We start from the raw sequence: 24,363 nt of genomic DNA, 5'->3' as shown, positions 1-24,363 counted from the left end.
ATATGTTTTTAAAGTTGTGGAAACAGGTCTTCACTTTGGTCAATGTTGTCATTTAAATGTCAAACGTTGTCTAGCTGTCGTAAATTCCTTCTGACTAGTCGGTGTATCTATTTGGCGACAAGATCTGCACTAATAATTCGTTGTTAAAATCCGTACGTGGGTGGAATTTGCACTTTAATTCTTTAAACAGATGTTCTGCATACATTTGGCGTTCCACTGAGTGTTGTGAGGTTGCATTACGTGTCGGAAATAAGGCAAATCCAATCCCTTTCGCATTGGAAGCAGTAGGAAGGCAACGAAACGTCACTAGCTCACACGTCAGCCGGAATCCGTCTCGCGATTTGTGATCCAACAAAACGTTTCTATTGGAATCGTTTGTTTTCGTATTTATTCAGTAAAAGTGTGCTGATTAAGAAAAATGGTACTGTGATAAATGTAACGATTGTTGAATATACGATTGATTGAATCCGTTAACCTATAATTACAGGTATTAATAGCGGCTGCAGTGTGTACAAAAGCTGGGAAAAGTATGTATCAAAGTGAAGGGATCAAAGGCATTGGCCACATTTTATAATAACAAAAACATCTTCTCGCACAGCCATCGTTTCCCGGCAGTTTGTTGAAATGACCAAAGCCAGAATCGAGGGTTTGCTGGCGGCATTTCCAAAGTTGATGACGTCCGGAAAGCAGCACACTTTCGTCGAAACGGACTCCGTCCGGTACGTGTACCAACCGATGGAGAAACTGTACATGCTGCTGATCACCACGAAAGCCAGTAACATTCTGGAGGATCTGGAGACGTTGCGTCTGTTCTCGAAGGTGATTCCCGAGTACTGCCGCTCGCTGGAGGAGAAGGAAATCATCGAGAATGCGTTCGATTTGATCTTTGCGTTCGACGAAATCGTGGCGCTCGGTTACCGCGAGAGCGTGAATTTGGCCCAAATCAAGACGTTCGTCGAGATGGATTCGCACGAGGAGAAAGTGTATCAGGCAGTTCGGCAAACGCAAGAGCGCGAAGCCAAGCAGAAGATGCGCGAACGGGCGAAGGAACTGCAGCGTCAGCGCATGGAGCAGAAAAAGTCTGGCCTGGGAGGGCGCAGTGGAGGAAGCGGGCCGGAAGGTTTCGGCAATCGGCCAATCGGCGGAGGCAGTTTCCCGAACGATAGTATTTCATCATCTAGCACACCGTTGGTTACCATTGGGGAGCTTAGCAAACCTGCTCCGGCCGCTGCGTAAGTTCCTTAACGATCTGGAAAAAGTAACGAAGTAGGCCAGATTGGCGACAGAAAAGTAAACCCATTCTCTTGTTTTTTGTTCTAGGAAACCAAGTGCGCCACGAAATGCTCTCAAGCTTGGCGGCAAGTCTCGCGATGCTGACACGTTCGTCGATCAGTTGAAAAACGAGGGCGAGAAGGTTGTTTCGACACCGCTTCCAGCTGCGGCTGCATCTTCTGCCGTTGCTAAGGCGAAACCAGCGTCCGATGTGGTGATGGACGAGTAAGAAGAGCAAATACGATGCCTGAAATCAAACCGGAACCGTCAATCATGTATTTCTTGCACTTACAGTGTCCACTTGCGCATGGAGGACAAGGTTGTGATCCGTGTTGGGCGCGACGGCGGATTGCAGACGTTCGAGTTGTCCGGGTTGCTGTCATTGCGAATTTCAAACGAAAAGTATGGTCGTATCAAGGTGCATCTGGACAATGCCGATCAGCGGGGCATTCAGCTGCAGACGCACCCGAATGTGGACAAGGAGCTGTTCCGCAGCGCGAATCAGATTGGTCTGAAAAACCCGGCTAAACCGTTCCCTTTGAACACGGACGTTGGTGTGTTGAAGTGGCGCTACCAGACGCAGGATGAATCTGCCGTTCCGTTGACGAGTAAGTAGACGGCGATTCTGATAACTTTATTTTAGAGTTGGCTGTAATTATCTGTTTTATTCATCCCACAGTTAATTGCTGGCCATCTGAAAATGCCGAAGGTGGATGCGATGTGAATATTGAATATGAGCTGGAGCATACACGATTGGAGCTGCAAGATGTTTGCATAACGATTCCATTACCGTAAGTAACATTCATTGTTTGAAAGAGAAGGTATCACAAGCGTTCCATCGGTTTACGTTTCCTCCTTTGTTTTACAGAATGGGTATTACTCCATCGATTGCCGAGTGCGATGGCGAATACAATCACGATTCGCGTAAAAATCTACTTCAATGGACGTTGCCGGTCATTGACGCTTCAAGTAAACAAGGTTCAATGGAATTCAGCGTACCAAACTCCATTCCAGGAGATTTCTTCCCGTTAGACGTAAGAACCACTTTCAACCTGGATCGTGTTGAATTAAATAATCAATACTATACTCCTTTCCCGTATTACACAGGTTACATTCTCATCGAAAATTCCCTACGCCGAACTGGCCCCTGCCAAGGTGGTCCTTGTCGATGGTGATGTCGATGTAAAGTTCTCCGCCGAGACGGTGTTCTACACGGACAAGTTTGAGATAGTGTAAACATATGATAGGTTCCACTCTATTTGCTCCCAAACACGTGCATTAGAGAGTCAACGGGGAGCATTACGTTAAAATATATAAACTATATTTCTGCTTATATTTGATGCCGCAATTCCACAGCGCACGCGAGAAGGGGAGTAGTGGTTTTATAGAAAAGGAAGCAAATGTTAGCTCACTAGTAGTGTATCTTTCGTTCGCTTCGATGTTGATTATATTATTCTTTCCCTCGCCGCTCGGCTCTATATTTCCCTTTTTAAATGCTTTCCCTTTTCGGTGTCAATTTTATTTTACAATCAATCCAATATGTTGTCCACTCTATAGTGGAAACGCATTCTGTATAAGCAAAGCTGTAAGAAGGCAAATATATGAATATTGATACGAGTATGCAAAAAAAATCTAAACAATGATTAATAATAACAACGTCTACAATTAGTGTCTGGTGTTCGAAGTTCGCGTTTTCGGGATGAAAGAAGCACAATTGCCCCACTTTTTTACTTTTTTACATACGTTTTAAAACCCTTTTTACTGATCCAACCAAGACTATGTAATACTGTATCTAAACTCGACATGTTAAGCATATTGTACCAAATAATTTATTCCATCAGATTCCTACAATATTGTACTTTTTTTTCAAACAATTGCGACAGTTCAAGATGCGAATGAAACTCGAACCATACACTATAAATGCGCCGTGGTTCCGAGGAATGATGAATTTATGACGTTACCTTGTTTTCACACACTTTGGGCAAACTGCGCAAAATGTAAACAAAAACATAACCCTCCATCGCACACCGGCAAGAGAAGGGGTTCCTTCCCGCCTTCTATTACGCCACAAGAATTCCAGCGTTTGGCAGGATGTTGAGGCGCGCGTCGTAGTTTAGGGAACATTGTGAAATAAACTGAAACTGAAAGTTGTTTGTGATAAAAAGTTTATTTGCTAGGTTTTTTTTCTCTCGGCAGTTTGTTATGCCTATAAGTGATGTTTGCTAAGCGTCTGATTTTATCCTACACGAAAGCGGTCCATCGGTTGAATCGATTATCAAATGGCGGAGGAAAAAACAGCTCCGAATATGAGTTTGCTGCATCCTGTAGCTTCCTTTTACGGCGTCCATATAGCTTGGACGCAAACAATCCAAAAGACGACGGCCAAAAGCCGGTGACGGTGTCGCTGTATCAAATGCGAAAGACTATCAAAACTTCCAGCCTAGGGGAGAGTGTCGAAGGAGCCACCTGCATTCAAACGTTCTGCCCCGTGTGTCATACGGTGCCTGGAGCGTCAGAACCAACAGGAACTGATAGTTCCTCGACGACACCCACACGTATATACGTTAATAAAACGACGGGAAATTTTACCTGCTCCACGTGCCAGTACCTGGGCCGTTGGGACCATATAGAAAAGTTTTTCCTCCCACACAATCGGTCCATGAAAACTGTGCAGGAATTGCGTAAGCAGAGAGATGCCTTTTTGGAGTTGAAAAAGGAACAAATTGGCGTCTTGCATCTGCTTCCGCATGATTCGGTGCCGTTGGACTTGGAAGGTGCAAAGGAGGCTATACGGCAGTTGCAGTTGGAGGTCAGTTTGGTATATCTTGATACGTTGAAGATGAAGGAAAAATTAACATACTTTGCTATCACAACCGTAGAATATACTCCCAGAAGCACTAGTCACTGTTAAGGCGCATTGGAACGAGCGACGGAAAGAACTCTCCATACCACTGCTGGACGTAGAGGAGCGACCAACCGGTTACAAAACGCTTCACGTCGGTCCCGACGGAGAGATCTGTGAGCGTACGGTACCGGAAGCAAATGCCAGCGGTTTAATTTATCTGCGTTGCTCTTCGGCCGGGGTATTAACCAAAGTGAAAGATCACCAAAGCCAAACGAATGCCATTTTAGTGCTTAACGTGCTCGATCTCCTTGCACTGGGAAGTGTAAAGCAAAATGGTAACAATTGCGAATCAAACTAGTAATGGCAAATTAGGTTTAACCAATATTTCCCTGATCGTAGCAACCGCCGTTTGTCTTCCTCATGGATTGAAAAATCTACCTCAACAGTGCCTGCCTGGATTGGAGCGATTCCAGCGGTTAACGCTGTGGTTTAACTACGACACCGCCGGTTGGGATACGGCCCGAAACTACGCCAAAAAACTCGACGAAAGGCGGTGTCTTTTTGTGCGTCCCACCGATCAACATCCCACCCCGTATAAAGCTCTACTCGAGGGAAACATCGAACCACGGACAATCCTGACGAAAGCACAACCCATTCTTCATCAGTCCATCACAACGTTCCGCTCCCTCCGTCAGGACGTGCTGAGTGATCTACAGAATATCGATAAAGTGCAGGGCGTCAAGTGGAAACGCTACCCAACGCTAAACAAGTTGCTCAAGGGTCATCGGAAGGGTGAACTGACCGTCCTCACGGGTCCAACCGGCTGCGGCAAGACGACCTTTATGTCGGACTACTCGCTCGATTTGGCCCAGCAAGGTGTATCGACGCTGTGGGGGTCGTTCGAGATCCGCAACACTCGCCTAGCGGTCACGCTACTGCGGCAAATGGTCGGCCGACCGCTCGATGAGAACTTGAGTGAGTTTGAGCAGTGGGCGGACGCGTTCGAACAGTTGCCGATCTACTTCATGACGTTCCACGGGCAGCAACCGATCAGGCTGGTGATGGAAGCGATCGAGCACGCGCAGTACGTACACGATATCCAGCACGTCATCATCGACAATCTGCAGTTCATGATGGGCGTGCAGGAGGACACGAAACACCTCGATCGCTACTGGAAGCAGGACGCCATCATAGCGTCTTTCCGGACGTTTGCCACCAAGCGCAACTGCCACGTGACGCTGGTGATTCATCCACGTAAGGAGCGCGATACGGACGAGCTGACGACGAGCTCGATCTTTGGTGGTGCGAAAGCATCCCAGGAAGCGGACAATGTATTGATCATACAGGACAAACGGCTAACATCGGTGCGGGGAAAGAAGTACCTTCAGGTTGCGAAAAACCGATATAGTGGCGATCTAGGAATAATGCCATTGGACTTTGATAAGGCGAGTCTCAGCTACGCCCAGCGTAAAAAGAAACCGGACGGAAGCACCGACGATGGTGTGAATGTGGAGGGACCGAATGGAAACCCGGCTGAGCGGATAGTTCGGAGAACATTGTTTTAAGGAAAACAAAACAGAAAACCACAAATGTGTACAGTTAAAAATGGTTCTTACGCAAAGAAACAGCCTTTAATCTACCGTCGAGAAATTCGGAGTAAAGTGAGTCAAAAATAAATTGGGAGGCGTATTGAAGAGTGCAATGGGGTAAATTTTAGGCAGAAGATTGTCGATAGCTCTTCACGTCTAGCAACTTCTTGCCGCACATGGCACAGATTCCTTTTTTGTACGCACACTGCTGGCAATAGTGCGATCCGGCTTGATGAATTTTCTGTTTGCATATTCTGCAATGAATGAAAAAATTGGTTAAACATGCTGATAAGCGGAGAAGCGTTATTTTCCAGCTTTTTACCGGCACGGTGCGAAATTTCCTGCGATCGGATTGTACCGCGCTTTCGAGCTGGTGAGTGCTTTGTTTTCGTTGATTTTCCTACCGCCACCTTCGGTTGTGTTTCGGGCGCCTGCTTTCCATGGGTCGGGTGTAATGACCTTTCCTAACTTTTTCTCACACTTTTCACAAACCATTGGGCCAGTACTTTTGCTTTCTGTGGTGTTCTGTGTCCAAAACTGCCGTATTTACGCTTCTTTTTTTATTTTGGCGAACAAATGACTCTGTTTTGTACCCCGCGTCCACACGGCATCGTAGCGTAGCGATTTTGGCACTCCGTCGTAGTGTCAACTATTTTTTATGGCCGTGGCTAAGGCCTCTCGACCAGCATTTACACTACGACGGAGTGTCAAAATCGCTACGCTACGATGCCATGTGGACGCGGGGGTATACAAACACCGAGTGACAGTTAGAATGACATTTGGCTCTAGTATACCTTGTGGCATTTTTACACGAAGCCAAAAAAGATCGTATAATATCAAGATTACTAAACACTAGACAGGTTGCGACAAGCAGAACATTTTTACCGGTTGACGATAAAAAAATGAAAGAAAAATTTGACAAACAAGTTGGAATGGTTTGTTGCGCTGCTATTTTCAATCAAAGAAGGCTTTAATCAGATTATTAAAGTTAGCGGAGGGACATATTCACAGTTCCACGAGAGCAGGCGTTAAGAGAACTCGAAATCTATTGAACACTATCTTTGAGTACCGGTGTGCCTGTAGCCGGGCTAAATCCTCGATAAACTTCGTAAACGATTTTTACTGGGGACGTACAAATGGATAAAATTCATATCATTCTTCAAGATCAACTCATTGTACACATTGGGTTCTTCCTCCGATTCTACGATTTAGAGAAATGTTGTTTCTCACATCTTACGCATATCACAACCTATACGGCCATGGTCCAAGCAAACCAAAAGAATATTAAAAGAGAAGCATTTTTATGCGAGCCACTAAATAATCTCCATCGTTCCTGCAAACCGCAACAACACCACCGTTATTTTGACAGACAAATTGTAAACAAGATATTCAAAATGGTTCCGAGCAAAACTGCTCTGTCGCAACCTGTTTAGTGTTTAGTAACCTTGGTATAATATACAGATTTCTTTTTCATTTTCTGAAGAAAGTGGTTCTTTTTTAACACCGAAAATGATTTTTTCCACAATATGCTTATCAAAAATTTACGTTTAAAAATTAATAAGTCGTTTTAAATCACAAAAACTGCACTGTTGAGTTTTGTTTGGAGCTTGTAAACCTAGAATACCAACTTGAAGAGTCTTGTCGCCTGTACAGTATTTTTTTTTGTTCCGTTGGTGTCGAGGAGCAAATTTGGAGGGTTGAGCGGTGGAGTTTTTCACTGTTCTTGTATACTGTGCATTCTACCATGGTTTCTATTTTTAAAAGCAACACAAACGCAGTATAGCGCATACTGCTGACAGTAAAGACTTATGTTGCACATGCATTTAGGGTGCATCTGTTTAATTATATTCTCTATGCAGCAGAATCATCCCCAGACTCGGGTCTTTTCTAAATATAGGAAACCAAAAATACCCTAAATGGATCCAACTCCCTGGCGTTAATTTTGTAGCGCTAACGCATAGCTTTGGTTCCGGGGTTTGCACTCGCAGGAAAAGAAATACATAGGATCGCTCCAAATCCTACACGCATCCCACGATCCGGGGCAAAATCTCAACGCCATTAGGACCGAACGCATGAATAAACTCCATGTGTAGGTTGAAAACGTGAACGTTCCTCCGTGCATGGCATTCTCAGTGTGGTATGTGATCTCCCACGAATGCTTGTAGTCTCCAAGAGGCACCACCAGGTCAGTCAACAACTCGTTACGACGCCAACGTGCCTCTTTCTACATCTCTTCAGTTATCTTTTTCCTTTTTCGTGGGCGCGAACGAAAAGTGAATACGCTTCGCTCAATCGCTTCCATCAACAGCGCGTTATTGGACCTGTTCGAAATCGGAAAAGGAAATCGCTCGCAGGAAACCCTGCAAGCCATCTGTTACTGTTTGGTGATATTTTTTGTCAAATTTAACTGCAAAACTGAACCAAGGGCATTGGCCCGGAATTGATCAAACAAAAATACCACGGTTCTTCCCTTATTACATCAACATCCTTAAATGTTCCCCCTTTTTTCCAAAGCCATTCCAAACCGGCGCCAAACAAGCACAGGAAACGGGTGTTGTCATATCAGACCACTTTTTTGGTTTGCTTTCCATGGGGCGCGGGGGAGAAGAATTATGGTTTCACCCTGAATTTGCGTGCGGCTAATTGAAAAAAAAAAACATTGGAGACACACGGTGTGTCAAGAGACCAACTCCCAAAATCAAGCAGCTACGTGTCATGCCATGCGCCACTATCGATCGCTAGTTTCATTTTTTTTTTGTACAAAAAAAAACATAAATATGGCCCGGAAAATGGAACATGCATCATATCGTTTGAGTTTTATATTTTTTTAAGCGACCGAGTGTCGCATTGAAGTTCCAGACGTTGCGACGCTTACGTCATCTCAACGACAGCGTGGAACCTGTCTGGATCGTCTTTTTATGGGCAAAGTCTTCAGTCAGTGCAATTGAATAATTCCGTACCATGATTTCACTCCTTGGGCCTAAGCGTAGGCGTCGACGTACTGGCTCTGTAGGTTTCGACCTCTTTTACCTTCCACGGCTTAATTAAGTGCGGGGTGAGAAGTTGAACGACATCTGTGTTCGAAAGTAGATCTCCCATAACTAAACGACCATGAGAATAACCCACCTATAGCTTTAGGAAAACAACCCACACGCAATGAGACTACTCGACTCGTAAGATTTCTGCTCTGTTATGCTTGTTTCAAATAATGCTTCCGCTTTATTACGCGAACAAAATAAGTTAGATTAAAATGCACATCAACTTCTGGGGATTTTGAATTTGTGCTTCAAAATGGAGAATACCGGCATTTCGTCGTGGGAGGCTTTTGGGGGTTCGCGGAGTGGAGCTCTGAGTTTCACCTCTAGTACTCCTCGGCTCCCTCGCCCTCACCCTCACCCGAGTCCATGCCGACCTCCTCGTAGTCCTTCTCGAGCGCGGCCAAATCCTCGCGAGCCTCGGAGAACTCGCCCTCCTCCATACCCTCGCCGACGTACCAGTGCACGAAGGCGCGCTTGGCGTACATCAGATCGAACTTGTGGTCCAGACGGGCCCACGCCTCGGCGATGGCCGTCGTGTTCGACAGCATGCACACGGCACGCTGCACCTTGGCCAGATCGCCGCCCGGCACGACCGTCGGCGGCTGGTAGTTGATGCCCACCTTGAAGCCGGTCGGACACCAGTCGACGAACTGGATCGTGCGCTTGGTCTTGATGGTGGCGATGGCGGCGTTGACGTCCTTCGGCACCACATCGCCGCGGTACAGCATGCAGCACGCCATGTACTTGCCGTGGCGCGGGTCACACTTGACCATCTGGTTGGCCGGCTCGAAGCAGGCGTTGGTGATCTCCGCCACCGACAGCTGCTCGTGGTACGCCTTCTCGGCCGAGATGACGGGCGCGTAGGTGACCAGCGGGAAGTGGATACGTGGGTACGGCACCAAGTTCGTCTGGAACTCGGTCAGATCGACGTTCAGGGCACCGTCGAAGCGCAGCGAGGCCGTAATGGACGACACGATCTGGCCGATCAGACGGTTCAGGTTGGTGTAGGTCGGACGCTCGATGTCCAGGTTGCGCCGGCAGATGTCGTAGATGGCCTCGTTGTCGACCATGAACGCGCAGTCCGAGTGCTCCAGGGTGGTGTGCGTGGTCAGGATGGAGTTGTACGGCTCGACCACCGCCGTCGACACCTGCGGCGCCGGGTAGATGGCGAACTCCAGCTTCGACTTCTTGCCGTAGTCGACCGAGAGGCGCTCCATCAGCAGCGAGGTGAAGCCGGATCCGGTGCCGCCACCGAACGAGTGGAAGATCAGGAAGCCCTGCAGCCCGGTGCACTGGTCGGCCAGCTTGCGGATGCGGTCCAGCACCAGGTCGACGATCTCCTTGCCGATGGTGTAGTGGCCACGGGCGTAGTTGTTCGCCGCGTCCTCCTTGCCGGTGATGAGCTGCTCCGGGTGGAACAGCTGGCGGTAGGTGCCGGTGCGCACCTCATCCACCACCGTCGGTTCCAGGTCGACAAAGACGGCGCGCGGCACGTGCTTGCCAGCTCCCGTCTCCGAGAAGAAGGTGTTGAACGAGTCATCGCCACCGCCGATGGTCTTGTCCGACGGCATCTGACCGTCCGGTTGGATGCCATGCTCCAGGCAGTACAACTCCCAGCAGGCGTTACCGATCTGGACACCGGCCTGGCCAACATGTACGGAAATACACTCACGCTGGCGGAAGAAGGGAGGAAAACACAATACATTAGGTGGAGAAAGGTAAGTGACGGTGTCTGCCTCATTCATGAAAGTTTCTTTTCCCTAACCTCAATGTGGAATGAAGTGGAACGGAAATGGAATGTCGAGAAACTGGAGGTGAAAGGCAGTGAGGAAAATGCCAAAAAAAACCCTCTATTTTATCTCTTTCTTTTAACAATTCCAATGGAGGGAATGGAATTGGAAAATTAAATAACGCTACTTTCTCCAAGTCAGCTTTTACGTGCTTGGATTGCTTGCGTAGCAAACGTTGGGAAGATTTTGAAGCACCGGAAATTGGTACATATGAAAAGCGACGAAATCATATTTTTGAGACTGGTTGATTTTGTTGAGGTATTTAAGTGCATTACTGGTGACCGGAAAATAGGTTCAGTATTTTTATTAGTTGTATAGTTTTCCATTTTATTACAATGTTCTTTTCAAGAAAGATCTCTTGGACAATGTGGGAACAAAGTAGACTTTGTAAATAACCATTCAACAGAGTTCAACAATTCCAAAACCCAGGGATGCAATAAAAACGCGAAGAAATAGTTGGAACACGATCCAATCGAGGGGCAGATGACACGTCACCGAAATATTGCACATCTGCCCTCAAACCGTAAAAGGGTCCCGAAGGTCCCACAGGGAAAACCGGTTCTTCCTCGTTCGGAAAACGGATTCTTTACCGACTTGGCTAAAGATTTTCACACAAACTGCACAATAACACTCGACAGCTCGACTTACCATGATGAAGATGAGGTGGTTTTTGGGCTGATGCACAAAGTTTAAAACTGAGCAGAAAATGTGTTCACTTGGCGAACGGTGACGGGTCCACGCGCTTGGGAGTAGCTTGCAAGGTTGCTTTCCAAACTGAGACTATGCTGCAGACGGGCGTCTCCGTCCGTATTTATGCGTTTTCGCCTTGCCGGCTTGCTGCGGTAGTGGGGAAAAATCAGACGATGAATATACAGTTACGCGCAGCCGCCATGGCAACGTTTCCACTGGAACGGGACCGGAGTAGGGTGCCATGGGGCAAAGTGCGACGGATGAGAATTTGAAATTGTTTTTTTAAGACAGATAAAACATTTAGAAACACGAAACAATATTAAATCTAGACTAGCCTTTTAGCAATTGTTTAAAAAACAATTAGTCATTTTTAGAGTTAACCTCTTCACAGTTTCAGTGTTTTTTGAGATTTTTTGTGATTTAGATCAATATTGTGTTAAATTTTGTTTAATTTCATCGATTAGTATCGCATAAATGAGTCAAAATGTACAAACATGTAATGACGTGTTTTTGAAGCAGGTGCACTTAGAATTATTATTAATTAATTAAAACATTAACTGGTTAACTGGTTAAACATAACTTACATTTACCATATGGCATTGTTTGAAATTTTGACAAGGAAACGTGAAAATCCCCAAATGAAACGAGCCGTATGATATTTGAATTGTGTTGAATTTGGTTTTATTTTGCATCTGGCCTTACTAAATTCGTGGCAGTCTGCTTCGCTTCGTCGGCGTTGCTGACTGATGCGGTATGCTGCTCTCGTTGAACTCAGCAGCATTTAATGCTCAATCAAGCGTTGCTCCCCTGAGGAAAGCATTTCTCCTCCAGAGGAAGTTACCGCAACGAATGAGAGAAAAATTATTCTGTTTTCTCCATTCGATGGGATTTTCCTATTACATATCTCCTTTTTGAACAGTTCGTCAAAAAGCTAAAAATATTACGTTTTATGTAAAAAAATATGAAGCTTAGTTCAGATATCTTTCTCATTATTTAAATAAACAAAACTCACCAAATTTCCGTCATATAACATTCAGCACTTTCTCTTTTTCTCTTGTTTTCTCTTGTCTCAGAGATTTTCAGATCCTCACTGCATTTAATACAGGTTGATTATGGTTGTATACAGGTTGATTATTTTTTAGACATAAGCATGGTAAAAAGCAGGCAACAACTGCATCGGAACTTGTTTCTCCTGTACAGGATGTACGTTTTCTAACGTTTTCTTTCAAATTCTACCGTGTTTTTCAAATTTTACCGTTTATCTTATTTCCGGGGATCCGTGACAGCCGAGCGGTAGCGCCGGTTAGAAAATCGGGCTGACCCCAACCGAGAACGGATCCTCTCCTGTATGAGAGGACTTACTATACGTACACATAGGGTAAAAAAGTCTCGTAACCCCTGAACGGGCAGGCATGACCAACAAGGTCGTTACGCCAAGAGAAGATCTTTTTAGAATTTGATGTTTTAAATTAATATACATTGAATTATGTTGTACTTTTCAGAAAGAGTATTTTCATATCCAAAAATATTATAGTTTTCATTAAAAGATTAATCATTTTTAAAGAACAGTTTTTGAGATTGAATTCTAGGAATATATTTAAAAAAATACAACATCCGATTCATACCTCAAAGCAAACAACATACCAAAATTATTTATTGTTAAGAACATCTTCAACATTCAAAAAAATTCACCGTTCGGGTCTATTTTGTAGATATAAGTTTTATTTCATTTTGACGAAAATGACGTTGAAACTTGCTTGTGATATATATTTTATTATTATTATTTGTAATTCCTTAAAAAGAAGGGGTTTTTATCAGTTTTATTGAGCACAGTCCATGAATACCTCGCCAAAAATAAAAATAGAGAAAACACATAAATACATCTGATCGGCTGATATCGATTTATTTTTAAACGTTCGTATGTTTATGTTATAAAACGTTTCATAAATGTATATAATATGTATATAATACAAGCGGCTATCCACTATATCGTACGTTTAACTTTAACTTATTAGATGTGTTGATAGGCGCGACTTGGTGGTTTTCAACTTCCGGTATACGATAGGACGCGGCGCACCATAAATAAATCCTCCATTGGTTTATATTTTAACAGTAATAACAATTTGAGCGGATTTTAGGATGTCTGAGTAAGACGTATTGATCGTGGACATTTTTTGATCACGGGCATCAAGAAAAAGTTATACAATGTTTGTTGATCATCATGCAAAATTTTCTTTGTGTTTTTTTCTTTAATCACATTGGTATAATTTTTCCTTGTCTTTGAAGTGATTTTGTAAAACAAGAAGGATCTATTCTCGATGAAGAAAAATATAGGCAAATTAAATAATGGGTGCTCTTCACACTGCTTAGATTAATTAACCGCCCTCTAGGCCTCACGCGATGATGCGATGCAATTGGAAACTATTACAGTAAAACCAATAAATAAGACACAAAAAAGCCAAAACTCAAACAAAATAGGTGGCAAGAATAGAAAAAGGAAATCAGAAAAAGATGGTGATAGAAAAAATAATAAAATTATATAAAAGAGCATTCTACATCGAAAGTGCATCTTCACGTTGAAAGAAAATCAAACAAGAAAAATCACACTCGCTAAGTTAACACAATCGGTGAAGATTAGTTTTCCACATTTTCCCCTCTTCACAACCCTCTTGCGCCCCATTTTCCCCCTTGTTCGCCAGTTTTGCTCCAGAACTTCAGTCGGTTTTCCTTTCCTGCACCATTTGTTTCGCGCACTTTATCGCTGCTGCTTCTGCTGGATGAGACTTTCCCATTGGGCGATCAGTTTGTGCGACGAGGGCGCCTCCTCCGGGTCGAGATCGCACAGCTGGGCGAGGGACATGGCCGGTCGCATACCGCCTCCGCATCCGTTACCAATCCTCGTGCGGCTTTCGAACAGTGGCGAAGGTGTTTCCCTACGGCGATGCAAAATGACGGATCAAATGAGGTGATTTACGCTTGGTGGAAGTTGTGTGTGAAATTCCGGTAGAACTGATCCACCCCATTTACCTCGGCGAGAGACTAGAGTTGGTCAAGGCGTCGCACAGTTCGCTGATCGATTTGGTCGACCGAAGCTTACTCGCCAGCGGATAGATCGGTTCGTCCGTGTTGTCCTCGTCCGAGAGTTCCTCGCTGGATTCGAATCTACAAGCACGAGTGAAAAAGGTACGATTAGTGTTTTCCCCATCGGTCGGAAACCCCGCACAATCGTTCCACTTACGTGTCGTAGTTCATATCCAGCAAATCGGATTGGGATGCGTTTCGGTTCAGCTTGCGGATCCGCTTCAGTTCGCACTCGCGCGTCTTTAGATCGCGCAGCTCGCGCTGGATTTTCTCCTCCACCGGCACGTAGCCGCGCCGGATCGGCTTTCCGTTCTGGTCCCTCTCGATGACTGGCGGCGTGGAAATGGCCGTCGGCAACATCATCATATGGGAGCGGCTCAAATCAAGTGAAGGCTGCAAGGGATAAACCATTTTCGAAATGATTAGTAGCTGCATTTATGTTGAATATTTTAAGTTCACAGTTGCTTCGTTAAGTTACATTCAAAAGATTGTTTGAAGCTTCGTTCAATTATTTACGTATGGAAATTGCATACTTTCAGGCGCCAAACTGGCAGTTGCGCCATGAAGTATGCAATTGGTTCGATTTGAATAATGTTTTACATCTTAGCCGTTGGTTATTACTCCATTCATACACAAACTACCGCTTTTCTTGTCTCTTTCAAATCTTAAAACCTTCAAGAAGAATAGAAAGTTTCTTTGTTTTTGTTTTCGTTCTCACCGAACGTTGTTTTCTGTTCTGCTTGACCTAGAATGTTCCCGCCACGCTTGTGCTCAAAAGAATGAGAAAATAAACTCTGCCATTAAATCACAACACGGATAAGCCGCTCAAAAACGCCACATTTTTGCCAAGCTGCAATCATTTTGCGAAATTAATAAGATAATCTCGCGTCAATTAGCGGGACAAGTAAACCCTCTTCGGCCTACCAAAATGTTAATACCCGTGGGAACTTTCCCAAAAATTGTTCGATTCAAGTCGCTGTGGCGTCAACCTACCACAATTGGGTCCGCTTTCGTGCTGGACGCGACCGTCAACTGGGGTGTGTTGGCATGGGCGGCGGCGGTGGCGGCAGCGCCGGCAGCCAGTTTGTTGAGCCGGCCGCGGGAAGCGATGAACTTCTGCATGATGCCGCGCTGGTTCGGGTTCGGATTGAAGCGCCGGGTCGGGGCCGACGTGTGGAAGAGCTGCGGCGTGGAGCGGGCCCGCGTGAGGGCCTTCGCCTGCGGGAGATGGTATTGCCGTCCGGCGGCACCTCCGAGGACCGGCGCGTCAGTAATGTCGGAGTCGCCGTTGGCGTTTCCGTTGCTGGTGGCATGCTGGGTGGCGCGGGGCTGGTGGCTGCCGAAGCGCACCGGCTCGTCGTGGTCCTTGCCGTTCTGCTCCAGCTTGTCCTTCAGGTTGGACACCGAGGGCGAGTGGACCGGTGTCGGCGAAAGGGACAGACCCGAGTCGTCCGAATTGCCCGACGTCGACGAGAGGCTGTCGTCGTTCAGGTCCATTCCGTTTCGTTCGCCCGAACCCGTCCGGTGTCCTTCACGGAGCTCCTGTTCGCGTCTCGCCACCTCGTTGATTTCCTCCTGTATCCGCTTCAACGGATCCTCGACCTGGCGTAACAAAATAAAAGAAAAATTTAGGTTAATACTCAACTAGCGTAAGAAAATTCTTTACAGATTTTGTATACATTCATATTTCCCCATTTTTTCGTATAAAATCATTGTATCATTGTTTAACGACAGTAACGTATGCTCCAATAAGAAGCGTTACTAACGACAGTAACGTGTGCTCCAACAAGAAGCGTTACTATCGTTAACCGATGAAAAATGCCCACATCTCATCGTTTATTGCTGCTCGGAAACGTTCAAAAGGTCCCTCTCGTATGGTTTGAGGTAAGGAAAAATTCCTCCTAAATTACGCACCCACTAACCTACATTTCCAAACCCAGGCAAAGTCCGCCACATGCCCCGCCCTCCCCGCCGGAGACGCCAGAGAACGGATGGCATCGCGATGGAAAATTGGAAATGATTCGGTGCAAATTAGCACCACCATTAATCTCGGCCCATCTTCATCATCTGCATACGGTGCGATTACATGCGTTACGCCGGCCTCGAGGCGGGAGGAAGATAGACGACGCGCTAATTGCGCTGCGATATGACCGCAAAGCGGTGCGCGCGCGCGCGTGGTTCAATTAAATCCAGGTAATCCGTAATTGAAGCAAGGTTGCAAGATTTCCATGCCACCGGGAATGCCGATGGAAAAGGGGGAAATTGGGCCGCAATCTCAAACTGGTGAAATCGAAGTGAACTATGAATCGCCAAAACTATGAATTCACTTTAAGTTTAAGAAATCTTAACGAATCAAGTTCTCTGTTGCAAAGTCCCGTGATTTGAAATTCGGCTATATACCAGGACTTTAAGGTGTGAAATTATGAGCAGTTCTCTTCAAAATTGTTGACTGATTTAAACAAATTCTAATTGCTTTAAAAAATACATTTTTAATGATATTTAGTCTGACGAGATTTATATTTCTTCTTAAAAGCGAACAAACATAATCATTTCTTTCTTTCGGAAAATCATTTTGTCCGATATTAATGTGTGTCAGGAATGAATTCTTTTTGGTACTATCATTTTCCACAATTATCCACAACTGTTTTCTCAATACGATCTTGCTTCATTCATGAAAACAGTTAGCTTCCAGTCTTCTAAGTGGTCACGGGGGAATCTTCCAAGAAGAACTCTTCTCATTGATTCTCGCTCCGCAAATTCATTGATGGAAAGATGAGGAAATTTATTCTATTTTCTCCTTTTTTTCTCCCCTGTTTCCTTTCTGTTTCTTCTTTCTCGAGTGTGTTCTAAACTATTTATTGCCTTGGCCGGCGAAAGAAGATGTTTGTTCAATTTTGTTCGCGATGTTCCGCACGGTTAGGTATAACCTCAGTTCTGGGTACATGAACTTTTTTCGTTATTTTTTAAGAGCCATTATTGAAGGAAGTGGCAAAACCTTCGCCTATAATTTAAGATGGTAAAATACATTATTAAAGTAAAACTCAATGCCGTTACAATTACTTGATGCCCTTTTATGTTTGAAGGTAAAAAACCGATATAGTTTACTTTTCCTACGAGCTTCCAAGTTCACCGAAGTCTAACGGGATTTCCCCATTCGTCTTGTTTTATTTCAACCGTTTTAGAAATTTGCAAAACACTCACTCGCATCCGTTCGGCTTCCCGGCGGAAGAAATGGAACTCTCCCAACCCAATCGGAATCGTAATCCGGAATCACCTTTGTTCCACCGGTCAGTCCCTCTCCCCTTCCCCCTATCTCTAACGCATCATTGCACATTGTGGCAGGAAGCTGGAACACAAACGAACTGAAGCCGGGAGAAAGCAAGTGTTTCGGAGGTGCGCGCGCACGCGCAAGTAAATTGTGATTTATTTGAATTGCATTAGATCGGGTTTGATTTCGGGTTGATCGCCGTGCAGGCGCATCCGGTCGACGGTTTTCCGCGGATGACTTCATACGGGCTACGGTTTCGCCGGCATTGGTGTTTCCGAGGGCGTGTGCGAGTGTTATTTTCCGTTTGATTAATTTCGCACACTCGCGGCCCAGTTAGACACTTTTACGGTTCTGTGTTGAACTTTCTCAACTGCCTCCGGGAAATGCAATTAGGAAAAGGTTATCCGTAGCACTCCCGGATGCTGAAATGTAGTTTACAAATGGAAGTAACACAGGTTGTAGTTTTATTTTTGTGTTTAGATTTCCGCTTCTAGTGCGGGACGTGCTGTTGGACGTCATGCAATTGTGTAGAGCAGAGATTCTCAATCTATGCTGTTCTCAATCTTGAAAATGTTTGACGATAACAAACTAAAAATGATATGTTTTGTACAATTTAAAGCCGATGACTTTTATTCATTTAACTTGTGAATATTACTTTCAACAAATTGAAACGGAAATATGGAAGAACAGATTGTAGAAACAAATACTTGTCCTCAGAATGGAATGGTTATGTTACTCCTTCATGAAAATCAATTTTCATGTTGTTGTTCTGTAAGTTTTCGATTTATTTATCACGTTAACTTTTCGCTCTAGGTAGTAAAAATATATGATCCAGTTTTTGAAGGCATTTTTGTGATTACAAACAGGTTTGTGGAGAGGTTTAATCACATGAAGTGAATAAATTAATGGAAACGTATCAAAATTAACTGTTCAAAATGAAAAAATAAAAAGCAAAACTTGTCAGGTTTTGCTACGTGAGGTATTATGCTCTGTTGCTCTTTTTAGAATCCTCTCTCTTTCGATATTATTTTCACATTCTTTTAAATCATTTTTGAATGTCTTCTATATTTCGGGATTTCATCGCTACATGAAATGTATGAATTGTTCTATCCTTTGCTATCCAACTCCTTTGTTGCTCGGGCAATAAGTATTTCTCTTTTTTCAGTGTAACAAAGTGTTTGAGAATCACTGTGATAGAACAAGACGCTTCAAAATCAATCAAGTTGCTAACATGTCTAAATGAAATTTTCCAGTCAGTTTCTGTTTTCTCTCCTTTGATAACACAACAGAGTGTAATTGAATAGCAACCTAATCAATTCCGTTCGGGCAATTCAATCATTGCCTCGCATAGAAGGCTAATGGAAATAAGGACAAGAATCGTAATCATTCGATTGGCGTCGATTCAGTTGCATGTTTTCTTCGCCGCAACGTGCCGTTTGCTTTCGTATTTCAATTAACTTGGATCGTAGAAAATCCAATCCTTGGACGTAGAAAAGGTGAGAAAAGAACGGAACCTGAACGTAAACATAAAAACAAAATATGGCCACGTTAAAGCGGCGTCGAAACCAGGGAGTTGCCTGGTTTGTGGAATGTCGAAAGTCGGGCACATGGGGTGTTCGTTACGGTTCAGTGTCAGGCCGCCTCCGCCAATCTTTTGCACCGATTAACGCCCACGTGTGTGTATGTACGAGAAAAAACCAATTTTCTTGTACCGGCAAGCCGGGGAACGCTTACTTTCTTTATTTGAGTTTCGCGCTTGGTATAAAAATAAAGCCAAACGCCTCCACATACTCGAAGAAAGTAGAAACTGACCGCCGGTCGGGAGTGAAATGGATTTATGTTTTATTTTATTTACTATCATGGTCTCTTTTGCTCAGCGAAATGAAAACGGAACCCGAGGCCGGGCTCGTGAGGTCACGGTTAATGACCAGTGGGGATCACCAACAATCTCGGGCGGCATTCGGGCGATCGTATGTAATTTACCACCCGCTTCTCCTGTTTTTCCTACTCCTTTGCCCTGTCAAACCGTGAACGAATTAGCGCCCGGTTGTGCAGTGCAATTTGCAATTTAATCGAAACCATCAAACAATTCCGCATCTTCCGAGTCTCGGCCCGGAACGTGATAATAGAAATGGTGATCCTTCCGTGTTCGTTGTGTCCGACACAACGTGCGGTCTAACATTTGGCTTGCATAGCTTGTTGAACGTCTAGTTTCGAGGGCTGGCCATGATTTGTCTATGGTATTTTTCTTGGGTTTTTCTTCAAACCCCAAGCTGACCCAGTTTATCCTTCACGGTGTGCACGAGCGACCCCCTTGACGTGGCGAGGGGAGAAGAGGCTGGAATGATTTATCACCCATCGCCCATCACCCATCGCTTCAATGCCAATGTCTCTTCGGTAAGGAAAGTTACCAACCCGCGAGAGGAAAGTTCACCCAAAGGTGACGAAAGCTTCGGCTGAAGCTCGGTGCTTACGGATTCGCCGGAAGATAAACCGAAAATAAATGCGGAAACCAGCTGTCCGGGCTGAGTGAAACACTAGTGCCCGGGGTAATATACCATCATCGACGCCAGATCTTGTTGGTTTCGCTCGAATGCTTGACGGGTTTCCAGCGCGTGTTATTTCTGTTTCATAGGTTCCTTCCGCCGGCGCGCTGCAGTAATGTCAGCGTCGTAACCCACCCCAGGGCGTACCCGGAGCCTGGGGCTTGGGGAAGGCCACCGGGTGAGAGGTTAGTTATGCTACCGAAGCATGACGATGCGGTGTCAGTGAGATGAGGTTCGCCTTTGCGTTGTTCACGTCTTTCGGGGCCGGGAAAATGCGTCAACAACAAGCGCTTGTAAATAGATCGTGTAAATAGCGGCCGATGTTGGGCTTGCGTGAAGAAAAATGCAGCCAACGACAGGAAATGCGATCGACGTTTGCAACCACTTTGCTCCCGAGAGTACCGTTACGAGGGAAGAAAGGGTTCCGACGGGGTTTCGGCTGTTTGTTCCATGTTCTGAAGGTCTGGCGAAAGGGAAGAACGAACAGAAAACTATGCCAAAGATCTAATCATCTGAGAAAACACTACCAAAAGGGGGTGTTGTCTGGTGCTCTATTAAAAATAACATGTTCTAAGAATTAAAGCCTATACATTTTTTTAACTTTAGCCTTTCCTTTTGAAAATTATTCAAATAGTTATGGCTAAAGATGGCTCGTTAATATTTTATTCCTATTTTTAACATTCAGAAAAACAAAGGGGTTTTCATTGTGAGACGTAGTAAAATATAATTGGCCACATTAAATGGTGAAAACCCATGGATAGATTTCTGCTACCATTTTTTAAACGTTTGTGGGAAACCCATTTTCCCAAAAAATTTCCTCGTACGCACCCCGCAGAGAATACAATCCCAAGATGGCATTACCTTTGCCAACCCCACATCAAAAGACTCTCCTTAAATACGGCGAAAGAACAGCGGAAAGTCAAACAAACACTCGCCAGAGGGAGAAATGGAACGAAAGACATCAACAGCCCGACAGACGACGAACCCCACCGTTTCTATTATTTTTAAAATCGGATTAACTTTAACTTGCGGCCGCTTACTTTCTTCTTCTCCCTCCCCCCCTTTTTGTCTCCCGCTTCCCGATGGGTTTCGGGTCAGCTGGTGGTGATGGGCCCTGTTAAGTATCGCTTCCATCGCGCGGGTTTTGTCCGTTCCGTCCGAGTAAGAAGCTGGTCGGCAGACGATGGAAGGCGATCGTTATCGCACAGGAAAAGCGCCATTCCGACCGGAAGTGCTCGGTGAGGGAGACGACCAGGAACGTTCCCAGGGGGAAGGATGTAAGACAAAATGGCGGTTCCCTTCCTGCAACACTCCACCGACGAGTGGACATTTTCAAAGTCGCCCCCCCCCCCCATATCGATAGGGTGATGAATTGGCGGTGATAGTTCTATCTTATCAGCGGCGGTTGCCGCGGAGTTGTTTATGAACCACCCTAGCGTTCGCAGTGAACAATAAATTGAATTGCTAGCCGATAAGGGGCCGAGTGCTTGTCTGCCAACAACGGCACGTTCATGGCAGAATTGCATCTTTCGAAATACTTTTCACGGCACAATAAATCTCTCGAACTAATTGATATTACGCTCGTGTTTCTCATCGTCTCGGAGTCACTTTTCAGTTGGATCAGTTCGCATCTATTGTTGGCATGATATTTATTTTGTTTCTCATTGAACAAGGTTGAGTCGATTCCTTTACCCCTTTCGATCTCTTAAATGTTTGTTTTAAAAACGCAAATAACTTATTGTTGCATCTTTGAAGGACGTTTCGCTAAGCATAACAATAAACCAAGCATTTGTTTGTCTTATATTGTTTCATATGTAACTCCTAATTATTTGAAACACTAATTATGGTACAAATATCTCACATCCGTCGTTTGGAATTTGAGCTCTTTAATTTGAAATAAACTCTTCACTCTTCAGTGTTGTGTTTGGTTCAAGTGATTGAGTAAGAGGGTTTGATAATAATAATCGCAGCCATCGCCTCATGATAGGTCTATCGCTGGATTAAATACTGCTCTTGAGTAAAACCATCGGAATGATATTGTTCAACGTGACGCTGATGGTAAAACAACGAAAACAAACGATCACAGAAGTGTCGTGTGCGTGCAATCGGAGTTCATTTCCACAAGCGAAACAAACACGACCAAACGGCAGGTTGGAGATGAAATTGTGTATCAAACTGTCCCGCAAAGGGTATCGCACCAGCCAAGTGAAATGGTCAGCCACGAAAAAGGGGTTCGACTCTGCACGCCGGTTCCGCATGCTTGAACACCCCCGACCAACGTCCCGGGGTTGAAAATGATGGAAAACGAACGGAACATGATAGGGCAAAGCAAGGGGGGGACGGAAGAGAGACCGAGGAATCCGAAACAAGATCAGCGAGCGAGTGAGAAAGAGAGATTAATGTAGAACAAAACCATTCGCAACAGACTCCACACGCAATACATGGCTGCGCAGATCGTGCATAATTCTGCGTTCCGACAGTTTATGAAATGGAACACACACAATCGGTTCCTACCCTCACATACATCCCCTTCCCCTTTCCGGGCAGGTGAATGAAAATGTGGGGAAATATGGAGCCATTATCAACGCCGATTTTGAAGGTCTTCACAATGCGGAAAATGCGGTCGACGAAGGGGACGTGAGTTGTTCGTTGATGGCGGTTTTGAAAAGGTTTACTCTCTGTTGAATTTTAGGTTTAATTTTATGATTTCAACGAATATCGCTTAGTGTGTTTCGTAAGATTTCTTCTTGATAACTATTGAGCTATACCCGATTTATTCTAAGTTCTAGTGAATCCACATATGTCAACGGTAACGGATTATTTTAAATTCTATTTATCCATCTTTATCTTTGAATAAGATGAATTACACAGATTCCATTTCAAGGGTTTCAATTAAGGTGACCGTCAATATTTTCGTATTTACTTTAATTTATCTTTAAGTATTTACGTGTTTGTTTTAATATGGCCTCGGATGGACAATGCCATATTGTCATGTTCTAAGTAAGTTAACGAACTTTGTTTTAATCATTTTAGTATACTTTATCGGTATATGGGAATGCAGTTGCAAATTTTTACTTCATCACAAATATCGGTTGATATTTTTGTATTGACTTACTTTTGTCATTTCATTATTCAGATTTTCTCTCTTTTCTTCTCAGGGAATCTAAAACTGGTCCCAAAGTCATAATTTTCGGGCATACACTTGGTCCATGTTGTGCATTCGGTTCAATCTTAAACATAGAACATTGAAAAAATCAAGTAGACTGCGTGTAATTTTTTCTCATAAAAGAAATCTAAAATCATTCAAAAATTCCATTTATTTTATGTCGTGTAGACTTTAGCATTCCTTTCTCAAAACAAAGCTAATGTCGAAAAACTTTCGGTCGTAGCTATTCAATTAACGCGTATATAATTTCGTTTGGTTGGAATTAATTTTATACCGGTTTTCTATAAAATTGCTATACAATGATTTACAAGCATATTTTTCTGACATAGAGATTTCACAAAATTTGTTAGAAGATTTTGAAAGCTTTCTGTTTGCACAATATGTTTAATGAAATGAAACGTTGTTTTCATTAATATGTTCCTCTATTTAACTTTTCAATTACATATTTTCTGTAATTATACATTAAGAAAGAATGAGTCAAAAAAATTCTAAATACTCAAGGTCATGCAGTTGCCCAGAGTGAAGCCGGACGACGAAAACCACCAGCTTCGCAAGCAAACCGATTTGTCAGCAATCGCGCGTTAACGGGCACACGATGAAATTTCAAATTCCTCCGAGCGGATCGTCTGTCGGATTTCGAGGCAACATTGTAGCCACGACACGGCATGCCGGGATGCCGCCGGGGAAACAAATCCGCACGCCAACGGATGGATTTCCACAAGATTGATTGCTTCGATGCTGATTCGAAGATCCGATCGAACCGAACGACAGTCGACGAAGAGAGTTCTCCGGTGGGCCAAAAGTAGGCCAAACACAGCATCAGCAACACACACACACATACGCACACAGAAAAGTGTTGCCTATCCTCTGGTAAACAGCACCTTCACCTTCTCCTCCTATTCCTTGCGGGGAGCCAGAAAAACCGGAAACGTTTCACTTTCAAGTTCGCCAAACGCGGTGGCCTTCGTCCCGGAGGAAAAGTGTCTAATCGCTTGCCCTGAGTACCCCCTGCTCGTTCCCGGTCCCTTTCTCTCCCCACTTGTCGGACGTGCCAGTGAATGGCCGCTCGCCGCACGAG

The 24,363-nt window shown here is 44.5% G+C and overlaps 5 protein-coding genes across 5 annotated transcripts in view; 2 read left to right on the top strand and 3 right to left on the bottom strand.

Annotated features, from left to right (window-relative positions):
• The first annotated feature begins 89 nt into the window (after window positions 1–89).
• On the top strand, window positions 90–2,924 carry LOC131259540 (coatomer subunit delta). The gene is made up of 8 exons (XM_058261054.1): window positions 90–421; window positions 488–527; window positions 599–1,232; window positions 1,321–1,497; window positions 1,567–1,880; window positions 1,952–2,063; window positions 2,141–2,306; window positions 2,380–2,924. Exons 1-8 carry the CDS (start codon window positions 419–421, stop codon window positions 2,506–2,508), a joined length of 1,575 nt encoding a protein of 524 aa, XP_058117037.1. The 5' UTR covers window positions 90–418; the 3' UTR covers window positions 2,509–2,924.
• Window positions 2,925–3,355: 431 nt separating this feature from the next.
• LOC131259530 (mitochondrial DNA helicase) lies at window positions 3,356–5,786 on the top strand. Its single transcript, XM_058261039.1, has 3 exons — window positions 3,356–4,081; window positions 4,152–4,452; window positions 4,517–5,786. Exons 1-3 carry the CDS (start codon window positions 3,488–3,490, stop codon window positions 5,680–5,682), a joined length of 2,061 nt encoding a protein of 686 aa, XP_058117022.1. The 5' UTR covers window positions 3,356–3,487; the 3' UTR covers window positions 5,683–5,786.
• A 14-nt stretch (window positions 5,787–5,800) lies between these two features.
• On the bottom strand, window positions 5,801–6,269 carry LOC131259566 (cysteine-rich PDZ-binding protein). The gene is made up of 2 exons (XM_058261081.1): window positions 6,029–6,269; window positions 5,801–5,960 (listed from the first exon to the last, which is right to left on the bottom strand). The coding sequence occupies exons 1-2, from the start codon at window positions 6,199–6,201 to the stop codon at window positions 5,831–5,833; spliced, it is 303 nt and encodes a 100-aa protein (XP_058117064.1). The 5' UTR covers window positions 6,202–6,269; the 3' UTR covers window positions 5,801–5,830.
• Window positions 6,270–8,894: 2,625 nt separating this feature from the next.
• LOC131259545 (tubulin alpha-1 chain) lies at window positions 8,895–11,297 on the bottom strand. Its single transcript, XM_058261059.1, has 2 exons — window positions 11,183–11,297; window positions 8,895–10,417 (listed from the first exon to the last, which is right to left on the bottom strand). Exons 1-2 carry the CDS (start codon window positions 11,183–11,185, stop codon window positions 9,068–9,070), a joined length of 1,353 nt encoding a protein of 450 aa, XP_058117042.1. The 5' UTR covers window positions 11,186–11,297; the 3' UTR covers window positions 8,895–9,067.
• Window positions 11,298–13,111: 1,814 nt separating this feature from the next.
• The window catches only part of LOC131259551 (uncharacterized), a 29,929-nt gene continuing 18,677 nt past the window's right edge, over window positions 13,112–24,363 (bottom strand). Inside the window, exons 2-5 of the mRNA XM_058261067.1 lie at window positions 15,299–15,907; window positions 14,463–14,698; window positions 14,252–14,386; window positions 13,112–14,157 (exon numbers count right to left, since the gene is read on the bottom strand). Coding sequence (XP_058117050.1) covers window positions 13,980–14,157; window positions 14,252–14,386; window positions 14,463–14,698; window positions 15,299–15,907 — 1,158 coding nt within the window. The 3' untranslated portion in view covers window positions 13,112–13,979. The remainder of the gene's footprint in view (window positions 14,158–14,251; window positions 14,387–14,462; window positions 14,699–15,298; window positions 15,908–24,363) is intronic.

The sequence above is a fragment of the Anopheles coustani genome, chromosome 3 (assembly GCF_943734705.1).
Source record: "Anopheles coustani chromosome 3, idAnoCousDA_361_x.2, whole genome shotgun sequence".
Taxonomy (NCBI): domain Eukaryota; kingdom Metazoa; phylum Arthropoda; class Insecta; order Diptera; family Culicidae; genus Anopheles; species Anopheles coustani.
This window is presented reverse-complemented; position numbering and strand designations above follow the sequence as displayed.

Bases quoted from the DNA above. Each gene is read 5' to 3' on its own strand.
- LOC131259530 (XM_058261039.1), top strand. From the start codon at position 3,488: ATGTTTGCTAAGCGTCTGATTTTATCCTACACGAAAGCGGTCCATCGG. The intron at 4,082-4,151 runs GTCAGTTTGGTA...TCACAACCGTAG, and splicing joins TACGGCAGTTGCAGTTGGAG to AATATACTCCCAGAAGCACT. The intron at 4,453-4,516 runs GTAACAATTGCG...CCCTGATCGTAG, and splicing joins GGGAAGTGTAAAGCAAAATG to CAACCGCCGTTTGTCTTCCT.
- LOC131259540 (XM_058261054.1), top strand. The intron at 528-598 runs GTATGTATCAAA...CTTCTCGCACAG, and splicing joins GTGTACAAAAGCTGGGAAAA to CCATCGTTTCCCGGCAGTTT. The intron at 2,307-2,379 runs GTAAGAACCACT...CGTATTACACAG, and splicing joins GAGATTTCTTCCCGTTAGAC to GTTACATTCTCATCGAAAAT.
- LOC131259566 (XM_058261081.1), bottom strand. From the start codon at position 6,201: ATGGTTTGTGAAAAGTGTGAGAAAAAGTTAGGAAAGGTCATTACACCC. The intron at 5,961-6,028 runs GTAAAAAGCTGG...CATTCATTGCAG, and splicing joins GGAAATTTCGCACCGTGCCG to AATATGCAAACAGAAAATTC.